The following is a 26051-nucleotide window of genomic DNA, read 5'->3' as shown; positions in this document are numbered from 1 at the left end:
GTGTGGAAAGCTATTCACGTTCCTGTGTTGGGGAGCTTCCAGCCTCGTGTTCCTCCATGGTCTTCTCATGATGATTCCTTCTGAACAAAGGTAAGCAGGATCCCTAGAGCAGCCTTTCTCAGCCAGGGCTCCATGGAATGCTTGGGGTTCCTCCAGAGGTTGCTTGGGGTTCCTCCAGAGGTTGCTAGGGGTTCCTCCAGAGGTTGCTAGGGGTTCCTCCAGAGGTTACTGGAGATTCCTCCAGGGGTTACTGGAAGTTCCTTCAAAGGTTACTAAGGGTTCCTCCCAGAGGTTGCTAGGGGTTCCTCCCAGAGGTTGCTAGGGATTCTTGGAGCAATCTTAGCCAATCAGATAAGTAACCACTAACACCAATTATCTGTGTAGGTTGGGAAGCACTTACTATTACAGCAATGAAGTTATAGTAAATATTATCAGGGATTCCCCAAGATTGGAAGGTTATTTCAAGTGTTCCTCCATGTTAGAAAGGTTGGGAAAGGCTGATCCTAGTCATGAATACACTGTGAAGATTTTATGTTGGCACCAAATTGAAGGTTCTTTCTAGTTACAACAGACTAGATGGCAATATTGGACTAATATCCAGGTTTTTGGAAAGCAGTCTAAAGCCTATCGAAAGGCAAAACTAATCAAGGATTCCCTATCACTTCCTGTTTTGGCTATTGGACAGGAAATAAAGGGAAATCTCCTCCATGGGACTCCCTTCATCAAGCATTTTACAAATGTTACTTTATTGCCCCCCAATATGTAGAAGGGACAAATCGTGTAGTCTCTTCCCCAGGTGACACACCTGGCCATCCACATGACTCATCAGACCAGGCCACCACCTTCCATTGCTCTGTGCTCCAGTTCTGATGGTCACATGCCCATTGTAGGCTCTTTTGGCTGTGGACACGGGTCAGCATGGACACCCTGACCGATCTGCCGCTACACATCCCCCATACACAAAAAAAGTGACCATCAACTTTAGGCTGGGTTCACACTGGAGCAGCTACGAGAACCGGATGTGATTCGCACCGCACTGCAGTGCAAATCACATCCGATCTCTGTGCGATGCGAGTTCAGCCATACAGAACTTGCACGGGACCCTTTTTTTGGTCCGCAGCAGAATCGGATCGCATGGGTGTTCACACCATGTGATCCGTTTCCTGTCCGAGTTTGCAGATCGCACTGCGATATGCGAACTGATCTGGGGGTGTCATTAAGGTTTCACTGACACTCCCAGCAGTCCGCATAGGGCAGTGTGAACTGCCGGCGGGAGGCATGCGATGCGGGAAAACGCTGCGGATTCGCGGCATTCCCGCATCGCTTCAGTGTGAACCCAGCCTTAGGGACAACATGTTCACTGGCTGCCTCATATAGCCCATCCACTTCCAGGTGCCATTGTAACTACATAGTTCTATTCAATTTACCTATCAGTACTCAGAATGTTATGGTTGCTCAGTGTACATAGAGGAGGAGGGGTGGGGATATATATACATTGTATACAGTCAGTGGTCACAATGTTCTCCCTGATTGGTGTTTGATGAAGTGGTTAAATGGATTGTAAAGATAAAAATTTTATTTTTTAAAAATAACAAACCTGTTATACTTACCCCCACTGTGCAGCTCGTTTGGCACAGAGTGGTCCCGAACCTGCTCTTCTGGGGTCCCTCGGTGGCTGTCTCTGCTTCCTCCCTCAGATGCATCTCACGTTCATGTGAGCTCCCTCGCATGGTGAGAAGCATCTGCAGGTGCGCTCCCGTGATACAGCCGGCGGCTATAGCCGCTCGCTGTATCACACAGCCCCGGCCCCCGGCGCTCCGCGTCAGTGGATGTGATTGACAGCAGCGTGAGCCAATGGCTGCGCTGCTTTCCATCTATCCACTCCAGCCAATCAGCGGCCAGGCTGAACTGTGGAAAGGACGTCGGGGGACGAGCGCGGGACTTTCGAGGGGTGAGGTAAATAAAACGGGGGGGGCTGGGGGGCCGGCACTGTCACATGTTTTTTCACCTTAATGCATAGAATGCATTAAGGTGAAAAAACATTTACCTTTACAACCCCTTTAAGTGATGGAGCTATCTGCCGTAACTCCAGTATTATTATTTTTTTCAGTCGGCGGCTCCTTTCTCATGAAAGCGATCTAAGCGGCTAATTAGCCATCGGATCACTTTTAGAAGCAGCGGGAGAGGAGGACCACCCCACCTCGCCGTCACTTGCCGGTGTTTTTCAGGCTTACCATTTTTACCGACGCGTCTGCAAAACGATTCAACGATTCGTGTGACTGGCCATAGAGGTTCCCAGAGACCAGATCGTCTCTATGATCTTGGAGGACCAGAGAGAAGTCATGACATCGCTTCCCGTCCAGGGTGGAAGTAAACTTTATTTAATTTTTTTTAAGCATTTCTTCTAATATGAATAAAAGTGAGACTTTTTTTTTTAAAGGGACATTGTAAAAATTTAAATAATAATAAAAAAATGCAAGCGCCCCATCTCTCTGTGCTCATACGCAGAAGCAAGCTCATATGTTCACACCACATACATGTGAGGTATCGGCGTGAATGTTGTAGTGAGAGTAATTATTCTAGCGCTAGACCTCCTCTGTAAGGCTGCATTCGTACTTCAGCGTTTTGAGTCGGTCAGATTTGCCACGACTCTGCCCGCGGTTTGAAAGCGCTGATGTCTGATGTGTGAATGACCAAAATCGCGGGACTCGCATTTGGGATGCCATTAATTTGATGGATGCTTCAAGTCGCAACGCGGGTCTCCCGTAATAAATGCAGTCGCTGCTAACCACATTGCTGGAAGCATTTCGCCCCAAAAGTAGCTCCTGAACTTTTTTTTTATTTTATTTTATTTTTTTGGGCAACGTGCTTCCTGCAAAGCAGGTTGCTACGATTGCAGTGCGATTTATCGCGGCAGACCTGCACTGCGATTTGAGGTGTCCCTCAAGTGAATGGCATCTCCAATGCGAGTCCTGCGATTTTTGTCAATCACACATCAGTGCTTTCAAATCACGTGGCAGATTCGTGGCAAATCTGACCGCAATTCAAACCACTGAAGTGTGAATGCAGCCGAGCTCTAAACTGGTAAGCTGTAAAATGTTTAAAGTGTCGCCTATGGAGATTTCTAAGTACCGTCGTCTGTCGCTGTTCCCCGAGCGTGCGGGATTTTAAAGCGCTACATGTTCGGTATCTATTTATCTTTCATATGTGTACCAAAAAATTGGATATATATATATATATATATATATATATATATATATATATATATATATATATATAATATAAATATTATAAGGGACAGTATGGTGGCCCATAATTATGGGAGGAGCCCGGAGGGCATTTAATCAGACCACCCACAACGGTCTGTGTTGGTTCCAGTGCAAGGTACTGCACATCAAGGGGCTGACTCTTCTCAGCTCCCTCACGGTCCACTATCTGTGCGTCCAATCGCAGGTGCACTTCGGCTTCTTCATTCGTGGTCTTTGTCGGCGGTTCCCGCTCATGGTCGCAGATAAGTAGTATCCGAATCTTTTCATATCATGTGCAAACTTGCGGCTTATCATGCTTACTATCCTGCACCCCTTTTGCAAAACCTACCTCTGAGTTGTTGACACATCTTTCGGCACAGGCATAGTACATTCGTAAATTCCTTCTACCAAACATACGATTCATTCATAGATCCAAGCCTCAGAGTCGCTGTCGGTCGTTCTCCAATATCACTCGCCATAGGCTTCACTGGTTATAAGATTCACTGTTCTCATCCTTTTTTGAGATAAACGGGTATTGTTTGTATGGGTTTCTGTGGCTGATTGTAATTAAACCCACCTGATGTCTTTCCTGCACTTGACTAGCCTGGGGGGATGGGTGGTTGATAGGTGTTTGGTTTCACAGTAAGGAATGGCATACACTCTACAACCAATTCGTATCAGATACTCCTTACTGCCAATTTATATCAGATTCATCCCATACATTTTTTTTAAGCTGATTCGTGTCAAATGCATTGCACAGGCTGACTCTGCCAACTCACTGCGTATCCACGTAGTTGTACCTTCGAGATCAGTCATATATCTTCATCGATTGTCCCACGCTCGGACCGCTACACACTCGCTGTCGCAGGTAGGACTTTGTTGTTACCGCTCCTCTAAACTCTAGTAGTTACGTTATCATGTTCGTTTTGCAAAAAGTCGCACTTACGCCACCGTAAGTCTTTCTATGTCATATTTCATGCTTTCTACCCAACGCGGGTTTACTCGAGCCGTTCACTTCACGGCGATGCGGTCAAATCCGACATTCAAGCCCCTTACTCACCTCACAACTATGGCCGATTCGAATCTAGTCGCAACTTTGCTTCTATGTTTCGGATCCTCGGCAATCACAAGCCCCTTCAAACCACTATCACCATTTAGTCGATTCAAACCCAGCCATATCATCATCAATACGGGCAGATCTGTCATACGAGCCCTGTAGTCACCTTGCATCTACGGCCGATTCGAATCTAGTCGCTGCATCGGCGCAACGATTCCAGTCCTTGCCAAACGCAACTCTAACAGCCAAGCCGAATCCTGTTGCATCACTGACTCAAATGAGTCAAATCTTTCGCAGACTATTCCATAGCTATAACCCAGTTCAAACTAGTCACATCGACTGTACGAATTCAGCAGTACTTACGTTTGATTTTCTCAGTCTATCCATACATGATCATACACAATTCTCTCCACCAATTTGCTCAATGTTGCGCACGGTCATTCCTACATAATCACATCCTCTATAACCTTTTCTTTCGCTTTTCAACAAAGCTCCTTGCAATCGCTGCAAGCATCAATGCAATGGCTCAATACGGCCACTCATCTCCAGTAGCAACACGGCTGCTCTCCTCATTCCTACAAACTTATAATTTAATTTATAGATTCAAATAAAGCTGCTTTCTTGCAATCGCTGCAAGCATCTCTGCAATAGCTTAATACGGCCACTCATCTCCAGTAGCAACACAGATGCTCACCTCATTCATCCATTCATTAATTCTCACCTCATAATTCAAATAAGGCCGCTTCCTTGCAATCGCTGCAAGCATTTCAGCAAGTGGCTCAAACTGCCACTCATCGTCTCCAGTAGTAACACGGCTGCTCATCATTTTCTCTGTCGCTTTCCCCTTTTTAGGCCAGTTAGAACACCAGTTAGTCCACCCTGCACCAGGTTTGGACAGTATCTCCCAAAAAAAAAAAAAAAAAACATTGTCGAGGGCTTGCATCTTCACCAGGGGGCCAGCTTTGCCCCAAACAGCTCTTTGCAATCCCCCTTGTCAAAACGAAATTCTCATGTCGCCTTACTACAGGCTCCCGGTCAACTCAGTTCTCGACCCCAACCAGTCGACTTCACAGCTAGGGCATAAAGTCAGGTGTTTAGTTCAAAGGGATTCCCCCTTTCTCTTAAACACTCGTTCACTACATATTTTTACTTCACATACAGAATTTGACCTGCTCCTGAGGCGTTAGCAACTGTCACATACTTCTGTGCACTTCACTCTGTTTTCGAAGCACAAGCCTTCAATACGCAGACAAGGTCACCTAATCTCCATACTTGCTGGCAGTGCAAGCATTAGTAGACCGAACCCACGTCAATTAACTACAGATCGCAACATTCCTACTTAGTATACCAGATTTCAGCTACCCACCCCAGTCCGCCCTGGGGCGCTCTGGTTCATTAGTCTTTGCCGAGCACAGACTGACACCCGAGCTACCTAGCCAGTCACCTCCTGGCTCACCTCGGTTGTCACGCATTCTTTTGAGTTTTCTAAAGTCACACTCAACAGCGATCGAGCGCAAACCAACTGTCACTATGACTGTCGTTCCTTGTCCTATTCTTCTTGTTTCCTTCCGCCTTTAAGCTTATCTACCCAAACTCAACTATCCCCTCCTACCTTTGCAACTTACCTCAAACATACGCACCCCCCCCTTGCTTTTAGTTGACACCATGTCGCAGGCAGACAGTGAGGACTTTGCCTCAGCCCTGCCATCACCCTTTACGGGCTCAGCAAGCGGCGGTTTACAGTCTCACAAGAGCTTGGACCAATAAAATAAAAATAAAAAAAACTCATAGCAGAACGGTGTCGCAGGAGTAAATCCTACCCTGCCGTGGCCAGGAAACCAAGCATTTACTGTTTTTACCGCCAGTGGCAGTCCATCCAGGCACCACTTCAGTCTATCTTCTTTGCGACTACTCAGCTGCACTCCTGGGTAACCACACTGTCAACAGCAGTCGCCGAAGTCCAAGCAGAGTGACAGCCCTGGAGGTACGCTCAGCCGTGCCCCTACCAGCTCCAGTCACCACAGTCATTCCCGTACCTTCACTTACAGATACACCCAACTTCTGCACCATCGTCTTCCCTGCACACCTTGTCCTAGCAGGGCATCTAGGAGGACATCTTGGATGACAACGACGTTAACTTAGCATCCCTCCTCATAGCAGTACACAACTTGGCCTAGAACAAGTCATATTCGCGGGGAGATGTCTCCGTCATCCTGAAGGCCAGAGACCCTTTACTTAATCGCAAGCTCACTGTCACAGAGTTTGTGCTGGCCTTGGGGACAGTCAGAGACATGCTAGGCAAAGCAACCCCAACAGGAGGGTAGAATTGGACCTGTATCTGCATGCAGCAGGTCACAAGTACGCAGGGTGCCCATCCTTTGACTATCACCGCTCATTTTCAGCCAAGGCAGCAGCCAGACTCAAGGTGATCCTTTAACTTCCACCTTTTAGTGTTTCTCTTCCAGGTAAAGACCCTGACTAAATCCTTAAATTAATATGTGCCAGCTATAGCAGATCTGCCCATGGGAGTCGAATTTCTCACAAATTGGAATGGCATGCCAATGTGTATTCCCTCAGCATCTCTCTCTTCATCTCAGGTAGTCATGGTCACCACAGCCTCCACAGGTCCTCGCCTCAATTTTTGGCCAACTTGGGTTCATAGGGCCATGGCCGTCAGAAATCCTCTTGATTCCTGGGTTCAGTTAGTCCTCCTCTTTGTTCGACCTCTACCCCATTGTCACAGCAGCTCAAGTCTGGTGCAACAACTGGGCAGGACAAACAGTGACGTTCGCCACAGACAACCAAGCCACAGCCAGTATTATGAATAAAGGAGGTCCTAGTAGCCGGCCATCGTGGCCTTCCTGCGCAGGCTGGTGCCACTATCCCCACAGCACTAATCTAACGTCCTATTCGTCCACATCCCAGACAAACGCAATAATCTGGCCGACGCACTACTCGTTAACTTTGCTTCGTTATTTTTGCAGGAACCTGGAACCGACCCAACCATGTCTCTTATCCCACACTGGTCGTAGCTAACCTCGGATTCAAACAACACTTTCACGACGCTACCAGCCTTATTAATCTTTCATTATCTCACAACACCCTGAAGGCCTACCGTGCAGCCTAGAGGTTCTACTGCATGTCAGGTTACTAGCCTCAAACCCCAGAGCAATACCAAGAGTTCTCCATCACATCCTGGTCTTCATATTATGCCACCACACACAGTTGGCATCGTCACACAATACCTTAGACCCCACTCAGCTGACATCCAGTATTTCATCCCCTTATGAGATCCTAACAAACCGTCTTGTTTGCCGCCCATACGGTCAAGACCATGTTGTGTGGTATTCACAGGCAATGACCCCAAATCAGTATGAAACGGCTACCCGTCACCAGCGCCATATTCCGAGACGTGTCTTTTCATCCTGTCACATTCCCCTTTGGCTAAATTCAGCCTGGTCGTTCAAGCAGCCATCTACCTGGCTTTCTACAGCTTCTTACGCCCCAGTGAATACTGTCACCATCCCAGTTGTAAAGTGTTACGTAGACGCCACCTCACACGCCATCAGACTTACTTCATCTTGCTCCTCAGGGTGTCCAAAACACAATAGTCCGGTCCAGAGGTTGACATCAAACCTTTACAAACTCTTAAAGCCTGGTGCCCCGTGTCCATCCTAGATCAATTTTTGGCCCATATGTTTGATCCCTCGCAGGACAGCCCATTACTACCGTTCCCGATTAGTACCCCAGGCAGCAACCAGTTCATTAGTCGCGTCAGGTTCCTTTTGAGCAAATTAGGCCAGGACCTTGGTCATTTTCTTGGACATTCTTTCGCATTGGAGCAGCATCAGCAGCCTCACGAAACGGGGTCCCAGTCCACGCAATCAAAGATGGGCAGGCGGGAATCCACCTGCTTTACTCGATACATCTCCAATCCACAAGTGGAAATGTCCTGAGCCTTCAGCAACTTTACCCTGTAGTGTCTTGTTGTACATAAATTAATAATTACCTCCCTAAACCAAGTCTTTTGCTGCCTTCTCTTGGCATATCGCCCAGCAGACCAGGGCTCACCGCCCAGCTCACCAGGACTTACCTTACAGCAGACCAAGGGCACAATTCAGGTCTATTTTATGTTGTTAGTCTTGTGACGTGTTTATGTGCTCTTTCAAATCTCTTAGAGCGGAGGGCTCTGACCATAAATAAGAGGGCCAATATGGTGGCCCGTAATTATGGGAGGAGCCCGGAGGGTATTTAATCAGACCACCCACAACGGTCTGTGTCGGTTCCAGTGCAAGGTACCCACCCACCCATTTCCCTTCTCAGAGTACTTCTCTTAAAACCCGTTTCTCTACAGAAACCTCCATTTTCTTTCTTAATGTATGCTGCCTTCTCTTGGCACATCGCCCAGCAGACCAGGGCTCACCGCCCAGCTCACCAGGGCTTACCTTGCAGCAGACCAAGGGCACAATTCAGGTCTATTTTATGTTGTTAGTCTTGTGACGTGTTTGTGTTCTTTCATATCTCTTAGAGCGGAGGGCTCCGACTATCTATATATATCATATATATATATATATATATATATATATATATATATATATATACATATATATACACACACACACACACACACACACACACACACACACACACACACACACACACACACACACACACACACACACACACAGTGCCTTGCGAAAGTATTCGGCCCCCCTTGAACTTTTCAGGCTTCAAACATAAAGATATAAAATTTTAATTTTTTGTGAAGAATCACCAACAAGTGGGACACAATTGTGAAGTGGAACAAAATCTATTGGATTTTTGAAACTTTTTTAACAAATAAAAAAATGAAAAGTGGGGCGTGCAAAATTATTCGGCCCCCTTGCGTTAATACTTTGTAGAGCCACCATTTGCTGCGATTACAGCTGCAAGTCGCTTGGGGTATGTCTCTATCAGTTTTGCACATCGAGAGACTGAAATTCTTGCCCATTCTTCCTTGCAAAACAGTTCGAGCTCAGTGAGGTTGGATGGAGAGCGTTTGTGAACAGCAGTTTTCAGCTCTTTCCACAGATTCTCGATTGGATTCAGGTCTGGACTTTGACTTGGCCATTCTAACACCTGGATACGTTTATTTGTGAACCATTCCTTTGTAGATTTTGCTGTATGTTTGGGATCATTGTCTTGTTGGAAGATAAATCTCCGTCCCAGTTTCAGGTCTTTTGCAGACTCCAACAGGTTTTCATCCAGAATGGTCCTGTATTTGGCTGCATCCATCTTCCCCTCAATTTTAACCATCTTCCCTGTCCCTGCTGAAGAAAAGCAGGCCCAAAGCATGATGCTGCCACCACCATCTTTGACAGTGGGGATGGTGTGTTGAGGGTGAGGAGCTGTGTTGCTTTTACGCCAAACATATCGTTTTGCATTGTGGGCAAAAAGTTGGATTTTGGTTTCATCTGACCAGAGCACCTTCTTCCACATGTTTGGTCTGTCTCCCAGGTGGCTTGTGGCAAACTTTAGACAAGACTTTTTATGGATATCTTTGAGAAATGGCTTTCTTCTTGCCACTCTTCCATAAAGGCCAGATTTGTGCAGTGTATGACTGATTGTTGTCCTATGGACAGACTCTCCCACCTCAGCTGTAGTTCTCTGCAGTTCATCCAGAGTGATCATGGGCCTCTTGGCTGCATCTCTGATCAGTCTTCTCCTTGTCTGAGCTGAAAGTTTAGATGGACAGCCAGGTCTTGGTAGATTTGCAGTGGTCTGATACTCCTTCCATTTCAAAATGATCGCTTGCACAGTGCTCCTTGGGATGTTTAAAACTTGGGAAATCTTTTTGTATCCAAATCCGGCTTTAAACTTCTCCACAACAGTATTACGGACCTGCCTGGTGTGTTCCTTGGTCTTCATGATGCTCTCTGCGCTTTCAACAGAACCCTGAGACTATCACAGAGCAGGTGCATTTATACAGAGACTTGATTACACACAGGTTGATTCTATTTATCACCATCAGTCATTTAGGACAACATTGGATCAATCAGAGATCCTCGCTGAACTCCTGGAGTGAGTTTGCTGCACTGAACGTAAAGGGGCCGAATAATTTTGCACGCACCACTTTTCAGTTTTTTATTTGCTAAAAAAGTTTAAAATATCCAATAGATTTCCTTCCACTTCACAATTGTGTCCCACTTGTTGGTGACTCCACACAAAAAATTTAAATGTTATATCTTTATGTTTGAAGCCTGAAATATGGCAAAAGGTTGAAAAGTTCAAGGGGGCCGAATACTTTCGCAAGGCACTGTATGTATGTATGTATGTATGTATGTGTGTGTGTGTGTGTGTGTGTGTGTGTGTGTGTGTGTGTGTGTGTATATATATATATATAATATTAGTATTGTAACAATCACTATTTTATTCTCTGTTTGGAGGTTCTAAGTCATTTTCTAGCAAAAAAATACAGATTTTTACTTGTAAACAAAAAGTGCCAGAAAAGGCGGGCCCTGGAAGTGAATATCTATAAAGAATGACTGTCAGTAATATGAAATATCAATTGTAACGTCCGAATCTTTACTATTATTTAGTTTTTGTATTGATAAGACGAGTGTGAGATAAATTATAATGCATGGATGGGTGATATCGAGTGTTACAGCTGTCAGAGGAAATCGCCTCTGTCGGTCAGTAGAGGGCAGTAAAGGAATGGAGGAAATAGATCCCGGAGAACACAGGAAAGATCATATAGTACAATGTATGGCCCAATGTATACTTTGTATCCTCCAACTTTCCTTTATCTGCAACCCAGTCCCTCCGCCCCCCCCCCCCCCCCCCCTTTCAGCCATACCTGTTTTTGGTTGAATGTACAAATACAAATCTACATTTTGAAATGTAACTTAAAGCCCAAATTTTTATTTTGTTTTGCATAAAGATGAGAGGGATTGGAACCCCTGTCAGGTGTTTATTGCTGGCTGCGCCCCCTCCCCATTTTAGGAAGATTCCCCCCTTCTCTATTTATTGTAAATACCTTTTAAAGGAAAGAAAATCTCAAATAGTGGGTTGTCCCCAGAACAGGAATAGAGGGGAAACCTTCCAATGGGGACACTCGTTCTGGGATTTCCTCTCACTTCCTGTTTTGGTGATGGGACAGGAAGTGAAGGGAAATGGATGGCAAAAAAAAAAAAGGCTGACCAGGGTTATAACCCTCCCTTACTTCATCCATAAATGAACAAAAAAAAATTGAAATTTTGTATAAAATACTTACTGTAATTTTTCTTTCCTGACGCCAAACCATGGCAGCATACTGGTGATGGGCTCCGCCTCTCTTCCACTCCCTTAGGACCAGTGAATAGCATAAATGAAAGGCCTAGTTAGGCCCCACCCCATTCTATGTAATTAGCTACATACCAAAATGTACAAGGGTGGGTCCGTATGCTGCCATTGTTTGGCGTCATTTACGGTAAGTATCTGATACAATTTTCTGGCAAATTTTGCAGCGATCAGCTTTTTTTTTTTTTTTTTTTTTAATCGTGACCACAACATTATGGCGGACACATCGGACACTTTTGGCGCGATTTTGGGACCATTCATATTTATACAGAGATCAGTGCGATTAAAAAGGCATTGATTACTGTGTAAATGTGACTGGCAGTGAGGGGGTTAACCACTACGTGGCGCTGTAGGGGTCAAGTGTGTCCTAGGGAGTGATTGTTAGGGGGCGGGGCTACGATTGACACGTCACTAGGGTTGCCACCTGTCCGGGATTCACCCGGACAGTTCGTGTTTGGAACCATGCGTCCAGGTTTCAGACTTCCTGAAACCCGGACACATTATTCAAACTGGACTATGGCCTCCCAGCAAGGTTGCTGGCTGCAGTTGTCTAAGCTGAGAGTGTCTGTTACACTATCTTTCACACTGCCCAAAGCCAGGACTAACAGTTCCTCCCACATACAGACGGGAGAGGAGAGAGGGCTTGATCTGCTCCTTCTCCTCCCTCCCCTACCCCTCTGTGTCTGCCCACACTCCAATCCCCAGCGCTGTGCCTCAGAAAACGGAAGTGGGAGGCTGGAATTTTGAAGTCCAGCAGCCTCAGATACATCTGAATGAGAGGTGCTGACTGCCAAGGGGTGAGTGAGCTCACCATCCATCCAGGTCTGTGACTGAAGCCTCCCCCTTCTATCTTCTGCCTCTGAATGCCCCCTTATAACACGGTTCCCCTTTACACCAGAGGCCACAGTGTTCCCCCCTTACATCAGAGTCCTCACTGTGCATCATAGTACTCAGTGTTCCCCTTAAATCAGGGTTCCCAGAGCATCCCTTTTGTTAGAGTCCCCAGAGTTCTCCTTTACATCAGAGTCTACAGAGTCCCACCTTACAGTGTAAGCGAACTCTGCGAGTTCAGATGTAAAAGCGGAGACTCTGTGGACTCTGATGTAAAGGGGGACTCTTGTGATTAACTTCATATGATTAGGAATGTTATTTAATTGCAAAATAAATGTATAGTTTATACTATAAAAAAAAATTGCTCCACTAAGAAAAGTGCGCCGCTAAAGTGTTCGGGTTTGACTTGAAGAAAAGGTGGCAACCCTACACGTCACTGATCTCCGCTCCTGATTACAAGGAGCTGTGATCCGTGTCCTGTCACTAGGCAGAATAGGGAAATGCTTGTTTACATCAGCATCTCCCCGTTCTTCCTCCCCGTGAGACGTTCGTGGGTATCCCCGCAGACATCGAGTCCGCGGGACCCGCGATTGCGCTCACCAAGCTCCTGGCGCCGTGCGCCCGTAACCCGCCTCTTAAAGAGCAACATACAGGTACGTGATTCTGCCTGTATGTTGCCCTTTTGCTGCAGTATATCTGCGGGAGGTGGTCGGGAAGCGGTTAAACAGCAAGGGGTGTGGCATTGACAGGAAGGGGTGGGTCATATTAAAATTAGGGGGGTTGCACGAGTGCCACCCCGGCATGCCAACCGTTGGAGTTAATAAACCAGCCTTATCCCCCGCGGGGTGTTTATGAGAATCTCTTGGTGCATCAGCAATTGTTTCCGACCTCCTGGCTAGAAGAATAAAGTTAATCATACAGTGAGGGGTGTACTGACTTTTGTTGCCAGCGGTTTAGACATTAATGGCTGTTTGTTGAGTTATTTTGAGGGGACAGCAAATTTACACTGTTATACAAGCTGTGCACTCACTACTTTACATTGTAGACAAGTGTCATTTCTTCAGTGTTGTCACATGAAAAGATAGAAGAAAAGATTTACACAAATGTCACTGAAGGGTGTACTTACATTTGTCAGATACTGTATATACTGATAATCCATCAGTCCCCATGAAGGCCGATTTCAGTTCTTGAGACCCGAAAATGCCCGACAGTACAAATACCCCCCCCCCCCCTTTTTTTTGGAAAGTAGACCGTCCCGGGTGTTAAGTAGGCGGCATGGCAAGATTTTTGAATTTCTCGTTGTTTTTGACATAATTTTTTAGAAATTTTTGTAAATTTTTTTTATATATCCGGTCACCAGTGCAGTACAGCGTCGTCATATAACTGGTGTGGCAGTAATCGGCCAGTCCAAAAAAATGTATTGAATAATTTTTTCAATTTGTTTTCTTTATTACGTTTATTTTATTTTTTATCGACCCTTTTTTTTATTTTTATTTTTAAACACACTACAAAACAGTGTTACCATAATAACAGTGCACTGCTCCAGGGAAGGGATCAGCATTTATTTTATTTTTTTTACACATTTATGGTTGTTTATCGTGGTGAATTTCATTGGTATAAGTGACCATTTTTACTGAGTATTATTGTGATTGGCCCTGCCTGTACCATGTGATCACTGTGACCAATCATCACAGCTAGCAACACAATTGTATACAATGGATGGATAGCATGAATGGAAGACATTCATTGTTGACAATTGTGGTGATCTGCTGTGATTGGTCACAGCGATCACATGGTACTGGCAGCGGGTCGGTACAGTCATCGGTGGACACAGCCAGTGACAGATCATCATGCAGCACGGCCCATTTCGGGAGGAAGTCATGTGATGTCCACCCTCAACGATGAGTGTCCCGCCCAGCTTTCATCTGACAATAGACCAGGCGGGAACTGGTTGATGAGCTGTGTTCTATATTGATGAGCTGTGTTCTATATTGATGAGCTGTGTTCTATATTGATGAGCTGTGTTCTATATTGATGAGCTGTGTTCTATATTGATGAGCTGTGTTCTATATTGATGAGCTGTGTTCTCTATTGATGAGCTGTGGTATGTATTGATCAGCTATATTATATATTGATGAGCTGTGATATGTATTGATAAGCGGTATTATATATATATATTGATGAGCTGTATTATATATGATGAGCTGTTTCTCTCTGAGGTGATGTGTACGAAGCCTGTCTCTTGTACTCAGGTGTGACTCTAAGCAAGGCCTTGTATTGTTCCATGATGTCATCCTGTACATTCCATTGCTCCTCGCCCTCCTTGGGAGCCCCTTCCTGCTGAGAAGAGCCATTGTGAGCGGTAAGAGACTTCCTCCTCCTCTGTATTGTGAGCGTTAAGAGCCCTCCTTCCTCCTTCCGCCTTCCTCCTTTCTTCCTCGTTCCTTCTTCCTTCTTCCCATCACGGTGTACAGTCTTTGAGAATGATCAATATCGACCAATATGCCAAGCGTGTGACAGTCTGTGCCCCTCTGGCACAGATCATCTTTTTGATGGGAATGGGTGGGGTTTATTTTGGTGGGCGTGGCTTGCCCTAAGTCAGTAGTTTGGTAACATGTTCTGATACAGGATGTGCTGGGGGCATTTATTAGGAGGAATTGTAATAACCAATGCACTATTTACAGATGTATGATTATTTCTCTCCTGTTCCCCCCCTCCCCCCCCCAGTGCCTGCCGTCCTGAAGATGAATTGTGGGGTATATACCAGTAGTGAGCGATTCAGAAAGCACAACCTGTGCAGACGCCTTCTGGGGATTTATGGGGCCTTTGTTACGTGGTAAGTTCAGTATTCCCTGTAGAGTTCTTTTGATCACCGCAGTAAATTATATTCTTTTATGCCAATTGCATTTTATCCATCAGTCTCCTCCATTGAGCTGCCAGACCTGATATGCAGCCCAACAGCCAACTGAAGGAGCGCGCACACGGGGCAGGCTGACAACACTGATGCTCATTGGGAGGCAGAAGCTTAGCATTGTCAGCCTTCAACAGGAAGTGCAGTTACTGGCAGGATCTCCAGGCAAGAAATAGATTCACAAAAAGATGATTTGCTGAAGAGAGCTGTATACAGTGAGACATGATATGAACATAGTGAAAGATGGACTTTTGGTTAATGGTGCTTTTGGTGGGGGTTTGGGAGGAGAAGGTGTTTTTTAAATGTTGAATGGACTTTTAAATGGCTTCTGAAGGGTGGAGACATAAACCCTTCTCCAAATGTTGGCCCTGGAGTCTTCGCCCGATGGTATCTCTGGGCCTTCATCCAGTGGTGGCCCCAAGCATTCCTCCAACACTAATCCCCTTGCCTTCATCCCTTGATGGCCCCAAGCTTTCTTCTGACTGGTATCCCAGGGCCTTCGTCCGACCGGTATCCCCAGGCCTTCGTCCAACCGGTATCCCCAGGCCTTCGTCCGACCGGTATCCCCAGGCCTTCGTCCGACCGGTATCCCCAGGCCTTCGTCCGACCGGTATCCCCAGGCCTTCGTCCGACCGGTATCCCCAGGCCTTCGTCCGACCGGTATCCCCAGGCCTTCGTCCGACCGGTATCCCCAGGCCTTCGTCCGACCGGTATCCCCAGGCCTTCGTCCGACCGGTATCCCCAGGCCTTCACCCAACGGTATCCCCAGGCCTTCACCCAACGGTATCCCCAGGCCTTCACCCAACGGTATCCCCAGGCCTTCACCCAACGGTATCCCCAGGCCTTCACCCAACGGTATCCCCAGGCCTTCACCCAACGGTATCCCCAGGCCTTCACCCAACGGTATCCCCAGGCCTTCACCCAACGGTATCCCCAGGCCTTCACCCAACGGTATCCCCAGGCCTTCACCCAACTGTGTCCCCGAGCCTTCGCCTAATGATATCCCCAGGCTTTCGCACAACGGTATCCCCAGGCTTTCGCACAACGGTATCCCCAGGCGTTCGCCCAACGGTATCCCCAGGCGTTCGCCCAACGATATCTCCAAGCGTTTACCCAGTTGTGGCCCCCGAGCCTTCGCCCAACCGGTATCCCCGGGCCTTCACCCCACCGGTATCCCCGGGCCTTCACCCCACCGGTATCCATGGGCCTTCCCCAAACTGTGGCCCCAGGCACCCCCCCTCCATTCCCCCCCCCCCCCCAGTGCTAGTCTAACCCAAAAGCAGAATCCTTCTACACTAATCAAATTATATTTTACCTGCAGCTGGCTTGGAAATGTCCTGTGTGACTTAATGCTGCTCCTGGTGGAGGTGTTGGGGACCCAGCAAGCACCTCGGCAGATACAAGTTGCGGCACAAACACTCTTTGTCATTACGGTAAGAACAAATCGAAAATCCAAGTAATCCTGAGTGGGTGACGCGTCCCCTGATGGCTTTAATAGAACGCGAGTGAAGCCGGCTATACAGGGATAGAAATTCCGCCAGTTCAGTGGGGACCAGTTGAATTTTTCATACCACGTGTGGGTTCGCTGGTTGTACACAAGATGACTTGTTTAACTTCTGTACAACCAGCCTGGCAGGTTTTTCCTGAACAATCAGTGCTGCAGGCTATACACATCAACGCTGATCATTGTATTCTTATAGTGGGGGGGGGGACTCCCCTCTGTCAGAGTACAATATTACAATAGGAAGGATTCTCCCATCTACATTCAGTGAGTGAATGGGGGGAATTGGGTCATTTTATTTCTTATATTTTTTATTTTTATTTTTCCTAAATTCAACTTGCAGCCTTCATATATGGGCTCCCTTATCTGTGCAGTCATGGAACATATCCCAGTCTGGGCAAAAACCTCTGCACATTCCTGCACATCCCTGCAGAACATTCATGGAAAGGGAAGAAATCAGAGCTGTGGGAGGGGCCCAGCAGACTCCATCTACCACGGGAGGGTGCGGAGACAAGACCGGTCGCCCTGTACAAGGAGAACGAGCAAGGCTGTGGGAGGGGCCCAGCAGGCTCCACCCTCTACAGAAATCTACATAAGGAGACGGAGACAAGACCAGTTCCCCTTCACAAGGGAAGAGAGCAGAGCTGTGGGAGGGGCCCATTAGGTTCCACCCACTACAGAAGGGGGTGGAGACCAGACCAGTCCCCCTGCACAAGGGGATTGAGCAGACCTGTGGGAGGGGCCCAGCAGGTTCCACCCACTACAGAAGGAGGGCAGAGACATGACCAGTCCCCCTGCACAAGGAGTGCGAGCAGAGCTGTGGGAGGGGCCCAGCAGGCTCCACCCACTACAGAAATCTACAGAAGGAGGCAGAGACAAGACCAGTCCCCCTGCACAAGGGGATTGAGTAGAGCTGTGGGAGGGGCCCAGCAGGTTTCACCCACTATTGGAGGGGGCGGGGACAAGACCAGTCACCCTGGACAAGGAGAGAGAGCAGAGCTGTGGGGAAGGGGGGTTAGGGGGGCCCAACAGGTTCCACCTACTATAGGAGCAGACAGGGACAAGACCAGTCACCCTGGAAAAGGAGAGAAAGAAGAGCTGTGGAAGGGGCCCATTAGGTTCCACCCACTACTGGAGGGGGCGGAGACCAGACCAGTCTCCCTGCACAAGTAGAGAGAGCAGCAGTGGGCGGTCTTTATTACAGGAAGTCTCACACTGGATGACTGCACAGATCTGGGAGAAGATTCCAGAAGAAGTCATATGACCAACCATGGATTTATTATGCGGAGTTCAGATTTAGGCCTCATTCTCACGGTTGTGTAGCAATCCATACTCCCCTGGGATGGGCCATCTTCAGTTGCCCGGGATGCTCAGGTGTTCCATGTGAGGCATGCAGGCAGCCTGTTGAACGTAATGACAGGTCACCAGCTGCATGGACCTCCATGTCCGTAGCGGAGTCCCATTCATACGGGTCCGATGCATGGATAGGGATACAAGCAGACTCCGTTCTGATCCGCACTCAGGGATGCCCATGGAGGTCCCTGCACCCGGCGACCTGTCATTACTTTCAACAGGCTGCCTACCTGCCCCTGCATGGAACAACCAGGAGGTGAAGACGGCTTTTCCCACGGGTGGAAAGATTTCTACACCTGAGTTAATGAGGCCTTGGGGTGAAATAAAGAGGTCTCGGTGGTTGAGTGTTGGATTTGGTATTTCCCGTTGTATATAGAGATTCCTCAGCCTGGATCTCTGAAGGTTTCTCTTTACTAACGTAAATTTTTTTGTCTTTCGCTGTCCTGCAATGGGTGGCGCTGTGTGGTGGTGGATAGGAGATAAGCTACAATGGCACGCTTTGTCTTCTCAGGGTATTCTGAATCCTGTGTTTTGCTGTGTGCATTCTCTGGCTTTTTTTGGCTGGAGGAGTTCTTCTCCTCTCAGTGCGAAGCAGTGCGGCGGCGCAGCAACGGAAACTCCACCTGCAACCGGTGAGAAGGAGGACGGCGCAGCCGAAGAGGAATATCTGCTGCAAGGTAGAATGTCTGCACACACCTCAGGGAAACTCTCCATCCCACATATATTACAGCTGATGGACTCCTATTCTTCTTCCATGGGTAAGACCATACTGGGGGGGGGGGGTAAGACCATACTGTGGAGGCAGGGTCGGGGTGGGTAAGACCATATTGTGGGGATAAGACCATACTGCAGTGGCAGGGTCGGGGTGGGTAAAATCCTACTGGGAGGGTAAGACCATACTGTGGGGGCAGGGTCTGGGGGGTAAGACCATACTAGGCGTGGGGGGGGGGGGGGATTATGTACAGAAATCTGTATCGGTAATCTATCAGTAAAATGCTGCAAGACTCAATGCTGCTCTACAAGGTGATTACCTTACATGTTTAACTATATTATTATAGGTATTGCAGTTGCATCACTAGGGTTGGTGTCATCCAGTGCGGTAAAGCATGGTGTCACCGCCCCCCAGTAGGGCACTGAGCAGGCTAGCACATCGGCAAGGCTCTCCCCCCTTTATTATCCTCTGTGACCCAATTACTGTCCTCGGTCCCTCCCCGAATAATGTCCTCGGTCCCTCCCCCGAATAATGTCCTCGGTCCCTCCCCCGAATAATGTCCTCGGTCCCTCCCCCGAATAATGTCCTCGGTCCCTCCCCCAATAATGTCCTCGGTCCCTCCCCCAATAATGTCCTCGGTCCCTCCCCTCCAATAATGTCCTCGGTCCCTCCCCTCCAATAATGTCCTCGGTCCCTCCCCTCCAATAATGTCCTCGGTCCCTCCCCTCCAATAATGTCCTCGGTCCCTCCCCTCCAATAATGTCCTCGGTCCCTCCCCTCCAATAATGTCCTCGGTCCCTCCCCTCCAATAATGTCCTCGGTCCCCCCCCCCAATAATGTCCTCCATCCCCCCAGTAATGTCCTCCATCCCCCCAGTAATGTCCTCCATCCCCCCAGTAATGTCCTCCATCCCCCCCCAGTAATGTCCTTCATCCCCCCCCCAGTAATGTCCTCCATCCTTCCCCCCCCCCCCCCAGTAATGTCCTCCATCCTTCCTTCCCAATAATGTCATCCGTCCTTCCTCCCCAATAATGTCCTCCGTCCTTCCTCCCCAATAATGTCCTCCGTCCTTCCTCCCCAATAATGTCCTCCGTCCTTCCTCCCCAATAATGTCCTCCGTCCTTCCTCCCCAATAATGTCCTCCGTCCTTCCTCCCCAATAATGTCCTCCGTCCTTCCTCCCCAATAATGTCCTCCGTCCTTCCTCCCCAATAATGTCCTCCGTCCTTCCTCCCCAATAATGTCCTCCGTCCTTCCCCCCCAATAATGTCCTCCGTCCTTCCCCCCCCCCGAATAATGTCCTCAGTCCCTCTCCCGAATAATGTCCTCCATCATCCCCCCCGATGTCCTCCGTCCCTCCCCCCAATAACGTCCTCGGTCCCCCCCCCCATAATGTCCTTGGTCCCCCCCCATAATGTCCTCGGTCCCCCCCCATAATGTCCTCGGTCCCCCCCCATAATGTCCTCGGTCCCCCCCCCATAATGTCCTCGGTCCCCCCCCCATAATGTCCTCGGTCCCCCCCCATAATGTCCTCGGTCCCCCCCCCATAATGTCCTCGGTCCCCCCCCCATAATGTCCTCGGTCCCCCCCCCATAATGTCCTCGGTCCCCCCCCATAATGTCCTCGGTCCCCCCCCCATAATGTCCTCGGTCCCCCCCCTAATGTCCTCGGTCCCCCCCCCTAATGTCCTCGGTCCCCCCCCATAATGTCCTCGGTCCCCCCCCCATAATGTCCTCGGTCCCCCCCCATAATGTCCTCGGTCCCCCCCCCCCATAATGTCCTCGGTCCCCCCCCCCCATAATGTCCTCGGTCCCCCCCCCCCATAATGTCCTCGGTCCCCCCCCCCATAATGTCCTCGGTCCCCCCCCATAATGTCCTCGGTCCCCCCCCATAATGTCCTCGGTCCCCCCCCCATAATGTCCTCGGTCCCCCCCCCATAATGTCCTCGGTCCCCCCCCATAATGTCCTCGGTCCCCCCCCATAATGTCCTCGGTCCCCCCCCCCATAATGTCCTCGGTCCCCCCCCCCATAATGTCCTCGGTCCCCCCCCCCCATAATGTCCTCGGTCCCCCCCCCCATAATGTCCTCGGTCCCCCCCCCCCATAATGTCCTCGGTCCCCCCCCCATAATGTCCTCGGTCCCCCCCCCCCATAATGTCCTCGGTCCCCCCCCCCCATAATGTCCTCGGTCCCCCCCCCATAATGTCCTCGGTCCCCCCCCCATAATGTCCTCGGTCCCCCCCCCATAATGTCCTCGGTCCCCCCCCCCCATAATGTCCTCGGTCCCCCCCCCATAATGTCCTCGGTCCCCCCCCCCATAATGTCCTCGGTCCCCCCCCCCCCCATAATGTCCTCGATCCCCCCCCCCATAATGTCCTCGATCCCCCCCCCCCCATAATGTCCTCGATCCCCCCCCCCCCCATAATGTCCTCGGTCCCCCCCCCCCATAATGTCCTCGGTCCCCCCCCCATAATGTCCTCGGTCCCCCCCCCATAATGTCCTCGGTCCCCCCCCCATAATGTCCTCTGCCACGCCCCAATAATGCCCTTAGTGTCTCCATTAATATCTTCAGTGACCTCAATGCTGTCCTCAGGCCCCTCCACCCATGATGTCCTTAAGCCCCCATTACTATCCTCAGCCCTCCCCCCATTAAGATCCTCAAGGTCCTAATTCCTGTCCTTGGGCCCCTAATTCCTTTTCTCAGTCCCCCCCCCACAGTGCCCCATTACTGTGCTCAGCCCCCACCCACACAGCACCCCATTACTGTCCTCAGCTCCCCTCCTCCCAAAACAACCAATCACTGTTAACTCGGGTAGCACCGCCCTCTATCCTGAGTTGTCCTGCCTCCCGCAGACGCTCCCACCTAAGAGAATGACAGCGGTGCCGTGGTTTGTACACCCTCTGGCGGGTATCACCCAGTTTTGGTCTGCACACCCCGCACCCCCACGTCCTAGGCCAGTTCAACGTTTTTGTAAAATAATGTATTCATATTTAATTTGTAACAAAAAAAAGTTTTTATTTATTTTTATTTTTTTGCATTGGGGCCTGCAAAGCATTGCACCCCTGATCCCCAATACAATGCACAGGCTCCTGCAGACTATTGCTCCAGTCGCAGGTCCATACAGAGGTGTGTTGGGGTGCTGGAGGAAGTGTCAATAGATAAAGGGGGGGGGGGGGGCAGTTTGTGTCATTTAAAAAAAAAAAAAAAAAAATTTAAACAAAATGTGTATATATAGTTTAGATTTTTTTAATGTGAAATGATGGGAGTTGTGGAGTGCTCAGGGATAAATCACCATTTTGATTGGGGGGGGGGGGGGGATTATATGAGTTACCCAAAAAAATAGAAACAAAATTAACAAGAATTCTGAGAAATTAGGAAAAAACAATGTTTCTAGAGAAATGTAACACTGTTGCTTTGTTTTTTTTTCTTCCCATTTCTTCCTCGGGATCACAGAAATCTCAGAATTTTATTCAATTTGATTCATGATTTATTTTTATTATTTTTTTGTGTAATGTCTAAAAATAAACATCAATGTGGGATTGCAGCTCCACAGATCTCGTTTGCCAGACTCCTTGTACACACGGTCGGAGATTCCGACGAAATGTGTCCGATCGGACCAAGTTTGTGTTGTCTCCATCGGACTGTTTCCGTCGGAGTATCCAACGGACCAAGTTTTCCAACTTGTTGGTAAAATTTTCCGACAAAATGCTCCAATCGGACATACTCCGATCATGTGTAGAGATATCCGATCGGACAAAGTGCCACGCATGCTCAGATCAAATTCCTACATCAAAGCTATTGGCTACTAGCCTGATGGTAGTCCCGTTGTAACGAAATAACGTCATCACGTTCTGAACGATCGGATTTTCCGACAACTTTGTCCGACCGTGTGTATGCAACAGTTTCGGACATAATCCGACGGATTTGGTTGTCGGAATCTCCGACCGTGTGTACAAGGGCTTAGAATTGTAAGAATGTTTCAGACCTGAATTTCCAGTTTTGGTTGGATTGACCCTTTAACACTAAAGGGAATTGAAGGTGTGGGTTGCAGCAACCAGATACCGTCTGTCATTGTTGAAGCTAGGGCGATAAAATAAAAATGGCGGGATCTGGTTTCTTCGACTGACCCCTCCAGTCTTCCTTTCCTCCACCTGCATAGAATAACCTCATTCATTCATCTTCTTGGCTTCTTCTCTGCACCATATGACAAGTCCTCTTGTTCTGTCCACAGAATTCAGATGTTCTGCTTTGGAAATAAACGCGGTGCGTCTCCTGGGGACGAGGGATACCATGGCGGCTCCTCCTACTGGATCTGAGCTCAAACCGCGGCACTCCAATATCTGAACCCACCCGGCAGCATGAGGACCACATGTGTCACTTTTCGTACTTGAAGTACAACCCTTCAACCCCTTAATGTGTGGGCATTAATCTGTAGAGGGACAATAGCAGGGATCTCTACCAGCCTCATATATCATATCCTCCATAGACTACCAACCTCAATATCGTATCCCCCATAGACGACCAACCTCAATACCATCTCCCCCATAGCCTACCAACCTCAATACCAACTCCCCCATAGGCTACCAACATCAATATCGTATCCCCCATAGCCTACTAACCTCAATATCATATCCCCCCATAGACTACAAACCTCAATATCGTATCCCCCATAGCCTACTAACCTCAATCCCTCATCGACTTCCAACCTCTTGTACCATATCCTGCATAGCCTACTAACCTCCTATACCATAGCTCACCAGCCTCAAGTACCATATCCCCCATAGACAACCAACCTCAAATATCATATCCCCCCTAGCTTACCTACCTCATGTACCATATTCTCCATAGCCTACTAACCTCAAGCACCATGTCCCTCATAGCTCACCAACCTTATGTACCATATCCCCCATAGACTACCAACCTCAATACCATCTCCCCCATGGCCTACTAACCTCAATATCATATCCCCCATTGCCTACCAACCTCAATAACATATCCTCCATCGACTACCAACCTCTTGTACCATAGCCTACTAGCCTCATATTCCATACACCCCATAACTCACCAGCCTCAAGTGCCATATCTCCCATAGACAACCAACCTCAAGTATCATATGCCCCCTACCTTACCTACCTCACGTACCATATCCTCCATAGCCTACTAACCTCAAGCACCCCAACTTGAGGTTACTAGGTTAGTCCCTCACAGCTCCCCAACCTCAAGTACCATATGCCCATTCACTCACTTTCTTGAGCAGTATGTCCCTAATTTCTGACCATCATTTCCTCATTTTCCATTGGCAGTCTCTGACAATCCTCTAACAAAATGTTATATATATATAATCTCTAAAATCACTTTGGCGTTGTCAGGGGCCATGGTTGAGGCCACCTATCACTGGTCTAAACCAACAGAATTAAAGTGGGACTCCAGGGGCACAGCTGTGTACATACGTCAGCTCTCTTACTGCCAAGGACTTTGTAATTGTGTGTAAATGTAAACACCTCTGCCACACTGCACAGACAGACACTCTGTTTACTGGTTCCCCTTCCTGCTCATTGGACAGAGGTGATGAGGCCCCATTCATTGTCTGGTGACTGGACCTTGGATAGAGGTGATGAGGCCCCATTCCTTGTCTGGTGACTGGACGTTGAATAGAGGTGATGAGGCCCCAATCATTGTCTGGTGACTGGACATTGAATAGAGGTGATGAGGCCCCATTCATTGTCTGGTTACCAGGCTGAAGAAAAAGTAACATAAGAAAGTTTCATTGCTGGTCCAGGAAATAACTGCCTGGATGTACAGCCTGGCTGAGGTGTGTAAATCACAGGTAGGAATGAGTGCAACTAGGAGAGTTTTCCCCCTGAAATTTCAACAAATTCAAATGGAGCCAATGAGGAAGGTGAAATTAAGATGATTTTTGGTGGAGGATACTAGCTGGGGTGTAGATCTGGAGGAGGAGAAGAAAGTCCAAACCCTTCCTCCACTGGAGTTCTGCTTCACAGTGAACCTTGCACCTAAATAGCAAGTTAAGCTTCTATAGTGTTTCTCAGGGAGATTGCAGATGAAAGCTGAAATATGAAGAACAATTCTGATGCAAAGTCTTATTAAACACTGTTATTTGAAGCATCAACAGAAATGTTGGTCTTTATTGGGTTTTGCACTATATACACTTTTTTTCCCAGCTTTTTTTAAACTTTGTAGGCCACAAGATGTGGAAGTCCGCAGACTGTGTAGGCCACAAGACGTGGAAGTCCGCAGACTGTGTAGGCCACAAGACGTGGAAGTCCGCAGACTGTGTAGGCCACAAGACGTGGAAGTCCGCAGACTGTGTAGGCCACAAGACGTGGAAGTCCGCAGACTGTGTAGGCCACAAGACGTGGAAGTCCGCAGACTGTGTAGGCCACAAGACGTGGAAGTCCGCAGACTGTGTAGGCCACAAGACGTGGAAGTCCGCAGACTGTGTAGGCCACAAGACGTGGAAGTCCGCAGACTGTGTAGGCCACAAGACGTGGAAGTCCGTAGAATTTGTAGGCCATAACTTCAGCAATTTCAGGATTTTCCAGTGCTAAACCTTCCATCCAATTTCTACATTTGTAAATTCCAAAAGCCAATCTAAAGGAATAGCAGTGGTAAAAAAAAAAAGCACTTTTAGGTTTAACCATTTATTTTTTTCCCCCCATAATCCTCCTTTTAAAGGGACGTGGCAGGGGGTGTGTCCTATGCCTACATACTTTTGCTAGTAGGTGTTCCTCATTCCCATCTCAGAAAGTTAGGAGGTATGGGTAAAGGAAAGGTAAGTGTATGGTGTGCGGGAGGGGGCGTTAATGTAAACCCGATGGCTGGCCCTACATAGGCCAGGTACAGGTTCACTCTGAATACTGGTATTGCTCTGATTGGGTTTCTTGCCGGTCCATGTCATGGAAGCCTGAGCTGGCCCCTCCAATGCGGTCTTCCAGGTGGGCAGGCGTTATCTTCCAATGACTCTGACCTTATTTGGATATTAGACCTGGAGAACTATAAAGTTTTCTTCCAACTACTCCCCTGCCCAAGATATGGGCATTTCCCAGGAAGAGCCCAGAGCCTCCCCTGCCCATAGCTGGTGTAAATAAGGCTCTATAATGG

General features: G+C 48.3%; 1 protein-coding gene across 1 annotated transcript in view; it reads left to right on the top strand.

Annotated features, from left to right (window-relative positions):
- LOC143969089 (G-protein coupled receptor 143-like) overlaps positions 1 to 25065 on the top strand; it is a 68203-nt gene extending 43138 nt beyond the window's left edge. Inside the window, exons 4-9 of the mRNA XM_077474365.1 lie at positions 1 to 90; positions 14706 to 14815; positions 15181 to 15289; positions 16686 to 16797; positions 18730 to 18976; positions 23161 to 25065. Coding sequence (XP_077330491.1) covers positions 1 to 90; positions 14706 to 14815; positions 15181 to 15289; positions 16686 to 16797; positions 18730 to 18976; positions 23161 to 23273 — 781 coding nt within the window. The 3' untranslated portion in view covers positions 23274 to 25065. The remainder of the gene's footprint in view (positions 91 to 14705; positions 14816 to 15180; positions 15290 to 16685; positions 16798 to 18729; positions 18977 to 23160) is intronic.
- The last annotated feature ends 986 nt before the right edge of the window (positions 25066 to 26051 follow it).

This window comes from Lithobates pipiens, unplaced genomic scaffold (assembly GCF_037356315.1).
Source record: "Lithobates pipiens isolate NorthernLeopardFrog02 unplaced genomic scaffold, aLitPip1_a1.2 Scaffold_1, whole genome shotgun sequence".
Taxonomy (NCBI): Eukaryota; Metazoa; Chordata; class Amphibia; order Anura; family Ranidae; genus Lithobates; species Lithobates pipiens.
This window is presented reverse-complemented; position numbering and strand designations above follow the sequence as displayed.